We start from the raw sequence: 18,050 nt of genomic DNA, 5'->3' as shown, positions 1-18,050 counted from the left end.
AAGCCCTCCAGATCATCCAGAACCAGGTTTGGAGGCCCTTGGCTGCTGTCTACCGGCCTGGGAGTCCACAAACGTCCCACTCCTACCAGATTGGAGATCAGGTGTATCTGAGAAGACACAACGTAAAGACTCTTGAACCATGGTGGAAAGGACCCTACATGGTTCTCCTGACTACGCCCATGGCCCTCAAAGTAGACAGGACTTCAGCCTGGATCCATGCTTCCCACACCAAGAGAGCTCCGGCCCAGGATGACGCTGGAAAATGGCATCTACACAAGACATCCAACCCTCTAAAAATAAGACTCTCCAGAGATACCTAATGATTCTACTTGTTTGTAGGTTTGTCCCCAGTCAAGGAAGCCCCCACCTCCCTATACTGACCACCTGGTGGGTGATTACTCAAATGGGTATTGTAGTGTTTAAAACCCACAAAATGGCACCCAAAGGCACTTGGTGGCCTACATTGTATCCAGATTTGTGTAAATTGGCCTTAAGAGCACCGGCACCCTGGGACATACCAGACTTCACGGATCCTGATAAAATACCCAGCCCGGAAGCTTACCCCCTGTTTGGAGGGCCCCACCTAACATGGGGAGGGTGTCGTGAACAACAACGGAACCTGTTGCATTTGTTAACCTTCTATGTCTGCCCAGGTAATCATCGAGATAAGTGGCTCAACTCCCAATGTGGAGAAAGGGACTATTTTTACTGTAAAAACTGGGGATGCGAAACAACCGGGGACACCTGGTGGTCCCCATCCTCATCCTGGGATTATATCACTGTAAAAGCAAATTATTCTCATAAGAGCCCAAATGTTCCTAATCAGGACTGTCAAGGTAAATGGTGCCACCCCCTCCGGGTAGAATTCACAACAGCAGGAAAAAAGGCTATAAATTGGGACAAAGGTTATTCTTGGGGAATTAGGATATATAAGGAGGGGACAGATCCTGGTCTCTTATTTACTATTAAAAGAGACATCTCCTCCCATCCAGTAGCTATAGGCCCCAACCCCGTCTTACCTATCCAAAATCCCATCCCCAGCTACCCAAATCCCCCGCCAGCCTTAATACCTGAAGTCACCTCACAGCACCTCCCCAACCCTTTTTCTGGCACTTCCCCCACCAGTATCCTGTCAAAACAGACCTCCAGCCCCCCCGAGTCAAAAGGTTTCGCCCACGGGGGACCGACTGTTCAATTTAATTCAAGGAGCATATAAGGCCATTAGACAGACAGACCCCAACCTAACTGAATCCTGTTGGCTATGTTTAACAGCAGCACCCCCTTATTACGAGGGTGTAGCAATCCAAGGGGCCTTCAATAATACCACTTCAGCCAACTTATGTCATAGAGAGACTCCTCACCCCTTAACCCTCATGGAAGTCTCAGGATCTGGGCTCTGCTTAGGAAACCCATCTCCAACTCATGCCCGCCTTTGCAACTCCACTATCTCTGTACCTTCAGGAGAAAGAAATTACTATGTTCTGCCTCCGCAAGGGGCTTGGTGGGCATGTAACTCTGGTTTAACTCCCTGTGCAGCTAGTATGGTCCTTAGAACCTCTCAAGATTACTGTGTCATGATTAAGCTCCTGCCCCGAGTATTCTATCACCCCACAGAGTCTGTAGAACAGTTCTTTGAACAACAACCAAGAAGGTACAAAAGAGAGCCTGTGTCCCTAACTTTAGCAATACTTCTGGGAGTAGGGGTGGCTGCGGGAGTGGGAACTGGAACAGCAGCCTTAATACAAGGGCCACAATATTATGCAGATTTGCAGATGACAGTTGATGAAGACATTAAGACAATAGAACAGTCGATTACTCACTTAGAAAAATCTCTAACCTCCCTCTCAGAAGTGGTATTACAAAATAAAAGGAGACTAAATCTGCTTTTCCTCAAGAAAGGAGGGCTTTGTGCGGCTCTAAATGAAGAATGTTGTTTCTATGCTGACAACACAGGGGTTGTTAGAGACTCTATGACTAAGCTCCATCAAAGGTTAAAAAAAAAAGACAACGGGACCGTGAATCAAGGCAGGGATGGTTCGAAGGATGGTTTAACAAAACCCCCCCTCACAGATAACAGTCAGCACATTCCATAGCTCTGAGGGTAGCACCCACCAATGAGAAACCCCCAGGACTGCATCCCTTGTAACCAATCAATTCAAAAGTGTGTTGGCGCACGCGGGCTCCTCGGACCAATCAAGATGTGACTCTGTTATTCCCCTCCTGCCTTGGTCTAAAACCTATAAAAGGCTTCCTCCCCTGCCCTGCAATCGAGGCTCTCAGCACAGATCCATTGCATTGGCGAGGTCTGAGAGCCTGAGCTTAAGCCCAAATAAAGACTCTTTGTTCTTGCATGCCCTCTGTGATGGAATCAAACTAAAGCCCCCCCAGGTTAAAGTAGATTTAACCAAATCCCCCAGACTAAAGAAGAATGTTCAGAACAAGGAAGTAAGAAGTAAAATAATTCTAACTACTGAGAAAGAGCTGACCTTTTCATGCTCCAGACATCACCAGAGACTCCCCCTCCCACTACTGCCGGTTGCCGCCAGCCCCCTATTGCTGGTTGCTGCCGGCCCCCTCCCACTGCTGCCGGTTGTGGTTTGTGATATCTGCCTTTAAAAATCACCTGTAAGCTGAGCTCGGGGCTGCTGTTTTCTCTCTCTCTCTCTCTGAGTGAGGCAGGAGCCTCGTCTGCGCAAATGATTAAATCCTCTTGCTTGTTGCATCTCCTGGTCTGAGGACTGAGTTATTGGGGTGCAGCCTCCCGTGGATGTTGGGCACCCCAGCCTGGGGGTCCTACACTCCTAATGGCCTCCTGCAGCAGACACTGCTGACCTGGTGGAGGTGGAGGCTGTTTCTCCTGGAGGATCCAGTGCTACAGCACCTCACCTTGTCTTTCTTTTCTTTTCTTCTTTTTCCATCAGGGTCTCATGTAAGCCAGGCTTGCCTTAAACTTTCTTTTTTAAAATCTATTTTTGGCCGGGTGTGGTGGCACACGCTTTTAATCCCAGCACTCGGGAGGCAGGAGGATCTCTGTGAGTTCAAGGCCAGCCTGGTCTACATAGTGAGTTCCAGGACAGCTGGGGCTACAGGGAGACCCTGTCTCAAAAAGACCAAAAAAAAAATTTATTCTTCTATGTGTATGAGTGTATTGCCTGCATGTGTATAAGTGCACTGTATCATGCAATGCCCACAGAAGCCAGAAGAGGAGTGCCTGATCTCCTAGAACTGGAGTTACAGACTAACCAGTCCTGAGCTAAACTGCCCAGCCTACATCATGGAAACTTACCCAACCACCTAACTGCCTATAAAAGATGTCTGACTGCTGGCTGCTGTCTCTCTGCTCCCAGAGAGGCAGCCCAGTGGTCTGTTTGCTATCAAATAAACTGCTGTCCCCCGTGGAGTTGTCAGGTCAGTGGTCTTCGCCACTCCTCTTGAGAGACCTGAGTGACTCCATCTTGGATAAAACCTCCATAGGACTGACCCAGCCCTGGGCCCTGTTCCAAGAAAAACTGCAATAATTGGAACGGATAGAGAACAACTCCCCCACCAACGGTCAGTTAACCAGGGACAGGAAGGTACTTAACGTCCAGATCTTTTCAGATTTCCTGAAACCAGCAGTTTATGGTTTGGTACTGAGCTGCAACCAATCAGAGGCTTGCCAGGCTGAAGACCTCCTACTCCCCTGCTTGCTGAACTTGCTGAAAATCTCTGTCTCCCAAAGCAAGGGGTCTCACGTTTGAGATCCGCTGAGTCGGTGACAGAGTGGACCCAAGCTTAAGCTTGCAATAATAAAAGAGCCCTTGTGTGTTTGCATCGGTTTAGCTCCTTGGTGGTCTTTGGGGTCTCACGAACTGGGCACAACACTCTCCCACGCACAGGCCGCTGCTCTTAACCACTGAGCCGTCTCTCCAGCCTTGTTTGTGTTTTCTTAATATGAATCTTTTCTTTTTGGTCTTTTTGAGAGAGGGTCTCCCTGTAGCCCCAGCTGACCTCGAACTCATGATGTAGATCAGACTGGCCTTTACTCACAGAGATCTACCTGCCAGGGATTAAAATGCTGGGATTAAAGGCGTGCATCACCACACCCAGTTTATGGATCTTAAAATTACACTTATTTTGTCTGTGCCTGTACACACCCATCTGTGTATGTGTGTGCATACTATGGCACACATGTAGAGGTCAGAAAACAGCTTATGGGAGTTTTCTCTTTCCACCATGTGGGTTATGGGGACGGAACTCAGGTTGTTGGGTTTGGCAGCAGGTACCTTTACATGCTGAGTCATCTCGCTGGTGGTTAACTTTAACGGGCTAATGCATCACAATCTAGAATCATCTGGGAGGAGCATCTTAATTGGGGATTGTCCAGATTGGGATTTCCTGTGGACATGTCTGAGGGGGATGGTCTTGTTTGTGGTCATTGAGGTGGGACGACCCAGCCTGGAAGTAGGTGCTACCATTCCTTGGTTTGGGGTCCTGGACTCCATGGACTAGAGAAGGTGAGCTGAGCAGTAAGCAAGGCTGCATTTATTTCTGCTTTTTTAATTCTGAAAAATTATTTTATGTTTGCCTGCATGTATGTAAGTGCATCACATGAGTACAGTGCCCACGGAGGTCAGAAGAGGGTGTCAGATCCCCTGGAACTGGAGTTGTGGATGGTTCTCAGCATTTGGGTGCTGGGAACTGAACCCCGGTCCTCTGCAGGAGCAGCCAGTGCTCTAACTACTGAGCAATCTCTCCAGGCTGCTGAGCTTTTAACTGTGGGTGTAGATGTGGATAGCTGCTTTAAGTTTATACCTTGACTCCTCATCAGTAACAGATTGTGACTTGGAACTGTGACCTGAAATAAACCCTTTCTCTGCTAAGTTGCTTTCTGTAAGGGCATTTTATCACAGCAACAGAAATTAAACCAGAACAGTATTCTAGTTCACCTTTGGTTGCTGTGACAAAACACTCTGACCACTACCATCTTGGGGAGGAAAGGGTTTATTCAGCTTACATCTTCTAGGTCGTAGTTCATCAGAGAGCCCAAGGTAGGAACTCAGGGCAGGAACCTGGAGGCAGGAGCTGAAGCACAGGTCATGGAGGAATGCTGCCTATTGGCTTGCTCCCCTGGCCCGTGCTCAACCTTTTTTTAAAATTAATTTATTTATTATTTTTATTTTATGCATATGAGTGTATTGCCTGCCTGTATGTGAGCACACCTGTGCTGTGCAATGCCAAGGAGATCAGAAGAGGGCTTTGGATTCCCCTGGAATTGGAGTTAAGGATGGTTTGTAGCTGCCATGTGGGTGCTGGGAATCGAACCTGGGTCCTCTGCAAGAGCAGTCAATGTTCTTAACTGCTGAACCATTTCTCCAGCCCCCTCAACCTGCTTTCTTATACAATACAGAACCATCTGCCCAGGGGTGACACCACCCACAGTAGGCTGGACCCTCTCACATCATCAACAATCAAGAAAATGCCCCACAGACATGGCCACAGGTCAGTCCAATGGAGGAAATTCCTCAATTGAGGGTCTTGCCACCCAGGTGTGTCAAGTTGACAACTGAAGCTATCCAGCACAAACAGAAATAGAGTTCCAAGCCAACTGGGGTCACATGAGATCCTGTAGAAAAAGACAAAAGGGGGCAGGAGGGAGGGGTCATGACCCTGAGGCTGTATGACAGGACACCCTGGAGTTTGGCTGGTCCTCAGTTGCTCAAGGTTCCTTGTGGAACAGCCTTCACAAGGTTAAGTCCCCCACTCTACTTTGCACATGATACAGGTGAAAAAAAGACGCTTCTTCCCAGAGGTGTTTGGTGGAGAGTAAAGCCCTGTTACTGTTACTGCTGGGTGTGGTGGTAAGATCCCTGCTAATGTTGACAGGACATAAACATGAGCATGCTTTTTTTTTTTTTGTCTTTTTGAGACAGGGTCTCCCTGTAGCCCCAGCTGTCCTGGAACTCACTATGTAGACCAGGCTGGCCTTGAACTCACAGAGATCCGCCTGCCTCTGCCTCCCGAGTGCTGGGATTAAAGGTGTGCGCCACCACGCCCGGCGAGCTCACTTTGTACTTATTTTTCCTTGAAGTATAGTAAGATGTTGGGGACTGGGTCGGTTTGATTTCCTAATTAACATGTTTATTTAAAGATTCATTTTTATTTATGTTTGTGTGTGTCTGTGAATTGTGTGAGTGCAGTACTGATACAGGCTAGACCAGGGCATCGGGTTCCCCTAGAGCTGGAGTTACAGGTGGTTATGAATTGCCATGTGGGTGCTGGGAACTGAACTTGGATCCTCTGCATGAGCAGGATTCTTAACCTCTGAGCCAACTCTCCAGCCCCTAATTAAGTTTTTGATCCTTTCATGGGGAGGTTTCTTGACACGTTAGCTAGCAGCTCCATTTACACACTCCGTAGACGCCATGAGATGTCCTGCAACCACAGTGGCTTGCTTCCTAAGCCCCGAAGACACACCCCAACTGTTTCCTACTGGACTGCTGAACCTTTTTGCCCTCACAGCACAGTGATCTCTTGTAGTCATTTTTCACTAGATCAGGGAGGGAGCTCTTCTGCCGGTAGTCAAGCAGAAGACTGTGATGGATGCAAACATATTTGACACGTGCCTTTCTGACTCTAAAAGTAAATTGTATAGCTCACTTTGTGGGTCACCCAGGAGACGCCCTCCTGTGCTGCCCCCTGCAACATGATGGTCCCTTAAAAAGACTTCTAAGTGGTCTGCCTACTTTGTTCCGTTTTGCTAAGACAGGGTGTCATGTGGCCCAGGCTGCCTTTGAACGCACTATGAAGTAGCTGAGGCTGGCCTTCAAGTCCTGATCCGCTGCCTTCACTTCCCAAGTCCTGGGAATTCCAGGTGAGCTCCACTGCACTGGGCCATATTATTGATCTTTATCATTAGTAGAGTGGGGTGTGGAATGAGTAACAGTAGTAGAGACAATGAAGCAGCCAGTGGCAGCAAGATGCAAATGAAAATCGCCACAGAGCGACTGGCAGGGAGGGAACAGAGTGTCCCGACACCCATTCCAGAAGTGAAACACCAGCTGCTGTCAGACCCGAGGTGCCAAGTCGCCTCCCTTCGCTTTTTGTTTTCCTTCCCCGCCCAACCATTTTAAAGAAATATTTATGTGCCAGGTGTGGTGGTGCACACATTTAGTCCCAGCACTCAGGAGGCAGAAGCAGGCGGATCTCTGTGAGTTCAAAGGCCGGCCTGGTCTACATAGTGAGTTCCAGGGCAGCTGGGGCTACAGGGAGACCCTGTCTCAAAAAGACCAAAAAAAAACAAAACAGAAAAAAAAAGAAATATTTATGAGAATGAGTGCATTTCCTGTATGTAAGTACACCTGTGTTGTACAATATCTGTGGAGGCCAGAAGAATGCGTATGTTGCATATGTATATACATATTTGCACCATGTGTATGCAGTACCCAAAAAGGCCAGAAGAGAGCGTCAGATCCACTGGAACTGGAATTATGGATGGTCGTTAGCCATGATGTGGGTGCTGGAAACTGAACCCAAGTCCAGTGAAGAACAGCAAATGTTCTTAACTGCTGAGACCTGTTTGTAGCCTCCTTGGTTTGGTTTTTGGAGACTGGGCCTTGTTGTATAGCCCAGGCTAGCCTGGAACTCATCATTCTCCTACCTCTGACTTGCTTTTCAACAGCTGTGTGTGGTGGGACACACCTGCCAACCTACCACCTGGTCAGACAGAAAGTACAGATCAAAGCCAGTCTCTGCTACATAGCAAGTTTCAGGCCAGCCTGGGCTACATGAAACCCTATTGCAACCTCTCATCTCCACAGAAAAGACTTGCTGTTTAGACACTGGGTTTGGACATGGGCTGATGGGCCTTAGGCGTTGGGGTGGCAGGAATTGGGCTCACAGGAGGGCGAAGGTTTGATTGATCCCAGTTGGCCCTGGAGCTCAGAAAGGGGTTCAGGTTATGGTTAAAGTTGTGAGGACAACTTGGAATTAATTCTGGGGCCTGAGGTAAACCAGGTATCATGACCCTCCCTGCCCTGCACATTCGCACAGCAGACGCCATGCCCAGCTCACACAGCTTTATTGCCCAGTGTGGGGCTGCTTTGTTCTCCTACAGCAGCCCAGCTCTGAGGATGGTGCCCCACTTCCTGAGGGAGACCAGCTCCCTCCAGAGGGTTCAGAAGTTGGGGGAGGCCTTGGAGCCCACAGTATCACTGGAGAGAGATGATCCATGACTGTGCCCCGAGTCCTCCTCCCCCAGGCTCCTGAACTGGTGCTTGAGATGCTGCCCAGCCTGGAACAGAGAGGCCACGTCCAGCAGGGCATCCTTGATGTGCTGCCCCAGCCGGTGAGAGTCCTACAGAGGAGGAGACCAGGAGCTGGGGAGGACTGGGGTGGAGTATGAGGGGCTCAACTGTGGGTCTGAGGGAGGAGGCTGGGGATCTGCACCCCTGGGTCTGAGGGAGGAGGCTGGGGATCTGGACTCTGGGTCTGAGGGAGGAGGCTGGGGGTCTGGACTCTGGGTCTGAGGGAGGAGGGCTGGGGTCTGCACCCCTGGGTCTGCCGGAGGAAGCTGGGGCCTGCACCCCTGGGTCTGAGGGAGGAGGCTGGGAGTCTGCACCCCTGGGTCTGAGGGAGGAGCCTGGGGGTCTGGACTCTGGGTCTGAGGGAGGAGGCTGGGGGTCTGCACCCCTGGGTCTGAGGGAGGAGGCTGGGGGTCTGGACTCTGGGTCTGAGGGAGGAGGGCTGGGGCCTGCACCCCTGGGTCTGCCAGAGGAAGCTGGGGTCTGGACCCCTGGATCTGAGGGAGGAGGTTGTGGGTCTGCACCCCTGGGTCTGCCGGAGGAAGCTGGGGTCTGGACCCCTGGGTCTGAGGGAGGAGGCTGGGGTCTGGATCCCTGGGTCTGAAGGAGGCAGGTTTAGAACTCGATCCTGACACTTAGGTAGGAAGGGCGAGGAGGGGAGGTCTTTGAGTTTTTCTCACTGTTTTTCTGCTTGACTTCTTGCTGGAGATGTGGAAGGTGATCATGTCTTCCCCCATGAAGATGTAGGAGATGCCATACCCGTGGTCATCAGCCTGGAGAGAGAAGCAGACCAGTATCCCAGGCCCTTTGCCCTGAAGGACAGGAGTCCCCATCCCTTCTTCCCTCATGACCCCAGCTCACTCACGGGCCCAAATCCACCTCCCGAGGAAACATAATCTGGATAATTATGGATGTCAAACAGGTGCGTCTGTTGCACAGGGATCTGGCTGGCGGACAGTAGCCACTGCTGGGACTGGACCTGAAGGCAGCAGACAATTCCATGTACAGGAAACAGACCGACCCACCTGCAGGCTGCTGACCTAGCTCCCTTCATGTCTTTGCAGCCTCTGACCCGGTGCTGTCCCTGACCACAGACAGACCCTCCTCCCCGACACCCTTCCCCCCCACACCCTCCTCCCTGACACCCTCCCCTTCCTTCCTGCCTTTTCTACTCTGTTCTTTCTTTTTCCTCCATCCCTTCCTTCCTTTTACTATGCTGGGGATTTATTCCAGGATCAACACTGTTAAAGAGGGGCTCCACCACTGAGCCACTCACTGGGGGAGTCTACACAGGGGCTCTACCTCTGACCCAGCCCCTTGGGGATTTATTCCAGGATCAACACTGTTAAAGAGGGGCTCCACCACTGAGCCACTCACTGGGGGAGTCTACACAGGGGCTCTACCTCTGAGCCACACCCCAGCCCCTCACTGGGGATCCTAGGCAGGGGCTCCACCACTGAGCCACACCCCAGCCCCTCACTGGGGATCCTAGGCAGGGGCTCCACCGCTGAGCCATATTCAGCCCTATGCCCTCTCTCTCTGGCCTTTCTGTCCTCTTCCAACATCACCCTCCTTGTCCTTAAGTCCCTCCCTTCTCCCATGGGTTCCACTTTTCACTTTAACCCTTTCCCTGTACCCCAACCTGGGTCAGGAAAGGCGACTGCAGGTGGAGAAATCGGGACACAATGTAGAGTGCGAAGAGGTGGCGATCGATCCCCTGCCCACTCATCGCTGCCTTCAGGAGAGCCTGGTGCTTGTCCACAGCCATCCGGAACAGGGCAAGGCACTGCTGGTCCTGGATCCCCCAGGGTAGTCACAGGTCATGGGAAGACAGGAAGTGGGTTTACCACAGAGACCTGGAGCACACCTGGCCTTAAGCTAACTTCCAAAATGCCTGCAGGGCAGGTCTAGCCACCCCACTATAGAGGGGAAATGAGCTCAGAGAGGGGAAGCCTTTTGTTGAGGGTCACACAGTCAGGACCATATGTGGCTGACTCTAAGACCTTTAAGCCATTGAGCCACAGTCTCTCAGGTAAGGGAAGAAGGGGTTGGGAACAGGGGTGGGTGGTGGGTTTTGAGCAGAGGTTAGAACAACTTGAGGTATGTTGTAGATGGAGGTCAGAGTCTCACGATGGCTAAATAAGCGAGGGGAGCTGCTAGAGAGTAGCATCAAGTGCCCCTCCCATACCGCATGTCGTCACCCCCCCCCCCATTAAAACCCAGAGCACACCCTCCTGGTCTATCTCAACCCCTCATCAGGGGCTCTTTGAAGCCTGTGACCAGGGCTGGTTTGTTGCTTGTCACAGACACCCATCCCAGATCCTGGCCACAAATATCTGCAAATGTGAGCACAAAGACAGAGGCCTGGTCGAGGCCCACACCCACTGTCTTCTTGTCTTCCATGGCTCTCACAAAGTGGCATGCCTCTCTTGTGCAAGACCGCACGGTCTCTGTCCGGCCCTCCAGGAACAGTCGAGTCATGGCTGACTCATAAGTCAGGCAGAATTGACCCCTGTCCTGGGGAAAAGGAGGAGAAGAGCCTGTCAGCTATGATGGTAGACTCCCAAAAAGATGGCTGACTCACAATACGGCTGACCCATAACAAGATGGCTGACCCAAAAGATGGCTGAACCACAAGATGTCTGACTCCCAATCACAATGACCAAGAGGCATTAAAGAGGTGGCTGAAGAGATAGGTATTGGAGGCTCAGAGGTATTGAAGACCTGAGGGGAGTGGGCACTGGGGACCCCGACTGACCCGGAAGTGGGCTAGCTGAAGGACCATCTGAATGAAGCTGTCTGAAGAGACGAGGCAGCGTTTGATGAAACTCTTGCCAAAGTGGGAAAAGGGGAGGACATGGCAGTCGGTGTCACCAGACAAGGTCTTGGCTCCCCGCAGAGCCAGAGAGACAGACTGATGGATCTGCCAGGGAAGGAAGTGGACAGAAGGGAGGCGGGGTCAGAGCCAACGGGAATGTGATCGGGTTGGGTGGGACATGGGAGGGGATGAAAGGAGGAGGTTAAGACCCTGGCAGGGCTGCCAGCAATGGAATAGGGTGGGGCTGGTGATGAAAGACAGAGATGGGTGTTGGAGAAGGTGGGAAGGGACCAGGCTTGCTGCTGGATTTGGAGTCTGAAGTTCAGGGAGGGGCTGTGATTGAGGACAGTCCTGCCTTTTTTTTTTTTTTTTTTTTTTTTTTAGTATTTTTAAAGATTTATTTTGAGAGCTGGAGAGATGGTTCAATGGTTCAGAGCACTGGTTGCTCTTGCAGAGGACCTGGGTTTGAATCCCAGCACCCACATGGCAGCTAATAACCATCTATAACTCCAGTTCCAGGGGATCCAACGCCTTCTGACCTCCACAGGCACTGCACAACACAGGTGCACTTATGCACATGCAGGCAATACACTTGTACACATAAAATAAAAATAAATACATTTTTTAAAATGATAAATTAAAAAAAAGATTTATAGCTGGGCATGGTGGTACATGCCTTTAGTCCCAGCACTTGGGAGGCAGAGGCAGGTGGATCTCTGTAAGTTTGAAGCCGGTCTGGTCTACATAGCGAGTTCTAGGCCTGCTGGGGCTACAGGGAGACCCTGTCACAAAATAATAAAAAACAAACAAACAAAAAAAAGTGAGCTTTAAGTTTCTTCTACAGAGTTGTCAAAAGGGTTAAGTGAACTAATCACATTTATATTAGAACCTTTCATCCAATCCAAACAGAAAATAAGTACCCTGTAATGTCTGCTGTTCAGTAAACATTGCTGGTGGATCTGGTTCTTGGTAAAGATGCTTGTAGTTCCCAGAGTATAAACCAGATGTGTTATTCTAAGTAAGAGAAGTTAAATATTTTTTAAAAATAATATTTATATTATTTTTTAGGCCAGGTATGCTGGTTTATGCCTTTAATCCCAGCACTCAGGAGTCAGAGGTAGGTAGATCTCTATGAGTTGGAGGTCAGCCTGGTCTCAATAGTGAGTTCTACTGAGCTCCTGTCTCAAAAAAAGATTTATTTTTTTAATCTCTACTGAGTTTCTGTCTCAAAAAAATATTTTTTTTTTTAATTATGTCTTTGTGTGTGTGTGTGTGTGTGTGTGTGTGTGTGTGTGTGTGTATGGGGGTATGTGCACATGAGTTCAGGTGCCTGCAGAGGCTGGCAGAGGGTGTCAGATTCCCTGGAACCGGAATTACAGGTGGTTGTGAGCTGCTGGACAAAGTGCTGAGATTTGAACTCAAGTCCCCTGAAATAACAGTGCACGTTTTCAGCCAATGAGCCATCTCTCCAACCCTAGGCATGACTTTTGATCTGAGGGAGATAGTGGGAAGGGAGATGAGTTGAAGGAAGGGCTAGGGTTGGGGTTCATGATGGAATGGGTGGTGGGGACAGCGTTAGACTTTTGGGGTGGAATTAGAGTTGGGGCCAGGGTGGGGCTTAAGGCAGTTAGTATATTTGGTGTGATATGAGAGTTGGGGTAAGGAGTTCAGGATGAAGACCAGGGGTTTGGAGGGAGGCCCAGAAACCCAGCCCCACCTGTTCTGTAAGGTCCCACTGCAGGCGCTGGGGATGCGGCAGTGTGGGGTCAGGATGCCCTTTGCAGTGGCCGTCCGCTGCGTACCCCAGGTGGAAGCATTCTGTGGCCAGGGTGAACTGTGGACAGAGTCATTAGTCATTACTCCCTCTGGACTGATGCCACCCAGGGGCATCTTTCCTCAGACTCTAGAGGAGATGTCCCTGAGACCTGGAAACCTCTGGGCTTCATGGTGGGCTTCTGGATTTATCTACAGCAGACAGGACTGATGTTCTGACAAGGGGCATGGGATGGTCTAGAAGAGATAGTGCTCAGTGGTAGAGCAAGCACAAGGCCTTAGTTCAATCCCAGTATCACCAAAAAGCAAAGTATCCCAGAGTAGTGTCACAGGCCTGTAGAAACCTCCCAGGGGGGCTGGGGCTTGGCTCAATGGTAGAGCCTCTGCCTAGGATCCCCCAGTGAGGGGCTGGGATATGGCTCAGTGGTAGAGCCCCTGCCTAGAATCCCCAGTGAGGGGCTGAGGTGTGGCTCAGTGGTGGAGCCCCTGCGTAGAATCCCCAGTGAGGGGTTGGGGTGTGGCTCAGTGGTAGAGCCCTGGCCTAGCATGTTGTGAGGCCTTGGGACCTTGCCATCGTGATCCAGGATGGAAGGGGTAGAGCTGTGGGGCACAGGGTGAGCTGAGTGCTGGCCACAGCCTGCTGGTGTGGGCTACTCTAAGTCAGCACTGACCTTGAGCCCTTGCTATTCATGTTTCCACTTCTCAGAACTGCCCTACAATGATGGAAGAGTCATTTTTGTTTAGTTTTCAGACAGGATCTCATGTAGTACAGGCTGACCTCGAACTCACTGTGTAGATGATCACTTTGAACTTCTGATCCTATCTCCTGAGTGCTGGGATTACAGATGTGCACCAACAGGCTCATCTTAATGTGGTGCTGGGGATGGAGCCCAGGGCTTAGACTTCACAAGCACTCTCCTAATTAACTGAGCCCCAACCCTGACCCCCACAAGTTTATTTACTTAGTTTATATGTGTGGTGTGTGATTAGGAGGTCAGAGGACAACTTGTTGGAGTTGGTTTTCTCCTTCCACCATGTGGGTCCTGAGGATTGAACTCTCTGGTCATCTGCCTTGGTGGCAAGCTCCTCTACCCACTGAGCCATCTCGCCACCCCTCTCTTTTACCCTCACAGAGATGATTGACTGCTGTGAGATACTGTGAAGATTCTGAGGTTAAACTGGGTTGAGCATATGAAGGGCGGCCGGGTGTGGTGCCACACGCCTGTAATCCCAGCACTAGGGAGATGAAGGCAGGCGGATCTCTGTGAGTTTGAGGCCAGCCTGGTCTCCATAGAGAATATAGGACAGCTGGAGCTACAGGGAGACCCTGTCTCAAAAGACCAAAGAAAGAGAAAAAAAAAGAAAAAGAAAAAGAAAAATATGAAAGGAAAGGACTGCCACTTTGTAATGAGACGGAAACAGACCATATGGAGATAGTTCCCAGGGTCTAGAAAGGAGGCCCCCACTCCTCCCCAACATACCACGGGCTGGAGAACCACAGAGGAGCTAGTGTAGGGACTGGCCAGCCTCTCCCTGTGACTTAGAGTCTAGAGTGATACAGATGTGAAGATCGTCCTGGCTGACCAGAAGCTTAGGATCAAAGAAACTCTAACCTTACCATTGGCACAGGGGGAAGCTGGTACTTAGAGAGGGCAAGCAACTTGCCTGAGGTCACACAGCAGACAAAAGCTGGAAAATGGTCCCTCAGCCTCCCTGTGCCATGGTGAAAAGACCAGTCTCTGTCTCTTTGTCTCTCTGTCCCTTTCTCTGTATGGTCTATCTCTGTGTCTCTTTATGTCTATTCCTGTCTGTCTGTCACTGTCTACTCTTCTCTCTCTCTCTCTCTCTCTCTCTCTCTCTCTCTCTCTCTCTTTCTGGTGCCACATGCTCTGAGCCCCACACTATACTTTCCTGCTGTATGACCCTGGGATGTCACTTCCCTTCTCTGAGCCCCATGACCCACTCATCACAGAAGGCCACCAGGGCAGACCTCCATCTTTGCTGGGCTCTTCCCTGCCTGTCTCTCAGCCTATCTGTCTCTGTCCTAAGGCCCTTGGGGGTCATCTTTAGACAGGGTGCCCAACCTTGGGGGCATACCTCCCACATGTGTCCTGAGATGGGGCAGTCGGCCCACGAGTGCTCCACGCTGAGGCCCAGCTTCCCGTTAGAGAAGATGATGAGGGTGAAGGATTTGTCCAGCCAGCTGTAGGAAGAGATCAGGTGGGTCACCAGGGAACTGGGCAGGAGGAGGGCTCGGGGACAGTCTGGCCTATTCAGTGAGCCAGGCTTACTGAGAGACCTTGTCTCAAAAACTAAGGTGGACAGGCTGGCGAGATGGCTCAGCAATTAGAAGCACTGGCTGCTCTTGCAGAGGACCCAGGTTCATTCAGTTCCCAGCACCCACATGCCCACATAGCAGCTCACAACTGTCTGTAACTCCAGTTCCAAGGAATCAGACACCTCTCCTGACCTCCTCGGGCACCCCCCCACCCGTGGCACACTTATATACATGGAGACAAAACACAGTAGTTAAGAGCACTGTCTGCTCTTGCAGAGGACCTAGGTTCAGTTCCCAGCACCTACATGGTAGCTAACAACCATCTGTAACTCTAGTTCCAGGGGATCTGATTCCCTCTTTGGACCTCCTTAGGTGTTACTTGACACAGAGAGGACTTGGGTTTGATTCCCAGACCCACATGGCAGCTAATAATCATCCATAATTCCAGTTCCAGGGGAATCCAATACCCTCTTCTGACTTCTGAGGGCATTGCACAAAACAGATGCACTTACATACATGCAGACAATACACTCATACACATAAAGTAAAAATAATATTTTTTAAAAATTGATCAAAATTTTTTAATTAAAAAAAAAAGAATGGGACGACCCACCAGCTTCTCTCCTGGGTAAGTCCATCGGTGCCCTCCATGCCTTGACTTCCCCAGCCTTATTCACCCTCCCACCTCCCCCACCCATCTCTCCTCCTAGCCTGGATACTGTCCCATTCCTTGTCTTGGCACCCCAGACACCAGGGCTGACCTCTCTGCTTGGAGCCACCACTGCTTCCTGATCTTTTGCATCCAGACCAACCCAGTTCCTCCCTGCAGTCCCCAGGAGCCCTTGGGGCCTCTTCCTACCCCCACCTCCCTTTATATTCCTGGGTGGCATGGCCATCAGCTGTTCAAGACCACCATCTTTCCTGGGCCCTGCTCTCAGGCCAGTCCAACCCCCAAATTCCTGAGGACAACATCTTTCCTGGAGGGATCCAGACCTTAGGGGAGTATCTGATCCTCATCTGACTTGGGCCTCTGTGAGAACTCCTGAAGACAAAAGCAATTTGGCCACTCCAATATAAAATCAAAAGACAGAAATGGAGCCTTAGAGAAACCAGCTTTTCATGCCCCAAAAGTAAACCACAAAGGCACATAAAGTTTACAAAAAGAAACAGACCTAAACTTGAAGGCTTGAATCTCACACAAGAATCAGAAACGACAAAAGAAATTCACATGTCAAAATCACAGAGAAAAAATAACATGAAAAACCAAAATGCCATATTGCCACCAAATACCAAAGGAAGTGAAACACTCAGTAAGCCAATTAGAAATGACAGATGAAAGCCTCACTAATAGGATGAATGAAATAGAAAACAGAATATCAAGACTGGAAGATAAAGAGGACGAACTGGACCACTCAAGCAAAGATTATGAAAAATTTAAGAAATCACAAGAATGGAATATGCAGGAATTGAGTGATACCATAAAAAGACCAAACTTGTGAATCATAGGCATACAGGAACGAGAAGAACCCCAAGACAATGGCATGGACCAGATCTTCAACAGAATTGTGGAAGAAAATTTCCCAAACTTAAAGAAAGACATGCCCATACAAATACAAGAAGCATACAGAACACCAAACAGACAGGACCAGAACAGAAACTCTCCATGGCACATCGTAGTAAAAACAGTACACACACAAAACAAAGAGAAAATTCTGAAAGCTGCACAAGAGAAACAACAAGTCACACATAAAGGAAAACCCATTAGGAGCACAGCTGAGTTTTCAATGCAAACTATGGAAGCCAGAAGAGCCTGGACCAAAGTATTCCCAGTGTTAAATGACTACAGATGCCAACTCAGATTACTATATCCAGCCAAAATGTCTATTATAGTTGAAGAGGAAAGAAAAATCTTCCATGACATAAATAGGCTGAAGGAATTCTTGTCCGCAAAACCAGCCCTTCAGAGAGTTCTGGAAGCAATACAAAGAGCTGAAGAAAGAAATGACTATACCCAAGGGGTTGCAGAAAGAAATTCAATGAAGGTATAACTGTGGAAAGTACAACTATATCAAAAATGTGAACAGAAATAAAAATGACAAGATTCCATGCAAATCTTTCATTAATAACTTTAAATATCAATGGACTGAACTCCCCAGTCAAAAGACACAGACTAGGTGAATGGATGAAGAAACAAAACCCATCATTTTGTTGTCTGCAAGAAACTCACCTCACTTTCAAGGACAGGCACTACCTTAAGGTGAAAGGATGGAAAAAAAATATACCAAGTGAATGGTACTAAGAAAAAAGCAGGCATTGCAATTCTAATACCTGACAAAATAGACTTTAAACTAAAACTAATCAGAAGAGATAAAGAGGGCCACTTCATTCTGATCAAAGGAACAATAAACCAAGATGTTATTACAATCATGAACATATATTCACAACTCTGGTGCACCCAACTTCATTAAAACAATACTACAGGACTTTAAGACCCAGATTAATCACAACTCATTAATAGTAGGGGACTTCAGTACCCCGCTGTCTCCATTACATAGGTCAACAGGGCAGAGAATTAACAGAGACATCTGAATTAAACAATACCATATATCAAATGGGCCTAATAGACATCTACCAAATATTCTACCCAAGCACCAAAGAATATACTTTCTATTCCGCGCCTCATGGAACTTTCTCCAAAATTGACCATATACTGGGGCACAAAACAAACCTCAACAAATACAAAAAGACTGAAATCCATGCATTCAATCAGACCACAATGCAATAAAGCTTAAAATCAACACCAGAAGAAACCGTAGTAACTACATGAACACATGGAGATTAAACAACAGACCCCTGAATGATGAATGGGTCAAAGGAGAAATTAAGAAAGAAAAGAATT

General features: G+C 49.1%; 1 protein-coding gene across 7 annotated transcripts in view; it reads right to left on the bottom strand.

Moving 5' to 3' along the window:
- Positions 1 to 8,040: 8,040 nt before the first annotated feature.
- Cpt1c (carnitine palmitoyltransferase 1C) overlaps positions 8,041 to 18,050 on the bottom strand; it is a 25,006-nt gene continuing 14,996 nt past the window's right edge. For 5 of the 7 annotated variants that reach the window (XM_017801131.2, XM_029569386.1, XM_008845087.2 and 2 more), the window contains 8 exons: positions 14,971 to 15,076; positions 12,818 to 12,934; positions 11,041 to 11,205; positions 10,668 to 10,799; positions 9,925 to 10,077; positions 9,148 to 9,261; positions 8,963 to 9,055; positions 8,041 to 8,335 (listed from right to left, as the gene is read on the bottom strand). In XM_017801131.2, the coding sequence (XP_017656620.1) occupies positions 8,156 to 8,335; positions 8,963 to 9,055; positions 9,148 to 9,261; positions 9,925 to 10,077; positions 10,668 to 10,799; positions 11,041 to 11,205; positions 12,818 to 12,934; positions 14,971 to 15,076 (1,060 nt within the window). In that variant the 3' untranslated portion in view covers positions 8,041 to 8,155. The remainder of the gene's footprint in view (positions 8,336 to 8,962; positions 9,056 to 9,147; positions 9,262 to 9,924; positions 10,078 to 10,667; positions 10,800 to 11,040; positions 11,206 to 12,817; positions 12,935 to 14,970; positions 15,077 to 18,050) is intronic. The other 2 variants (XM_029569387.1, XM_029569388.1) reach the window with 2 other exon arrangements.

Source organism: Nannospalax galili, unplaced genomic scaffold (genome assembly GCF_000622305.1).
Source record: "Nannospalax galili isolate Female #2095 unplaced genomic scaffold, S.galili_v1.0 scaffold960, whole genome shotgun sequence".
In the NCBI taxonomy this organism is placed as follows: domain Eukaryota; kingdom Metazoa; phylum Chordata; class Mammalia; order Rodentia; family Spalacidae; genus Nannospalax; species Nannospalax galili.
This window is presented reverse-complemented; position numbering and strand designations above follow the sequence as displayed.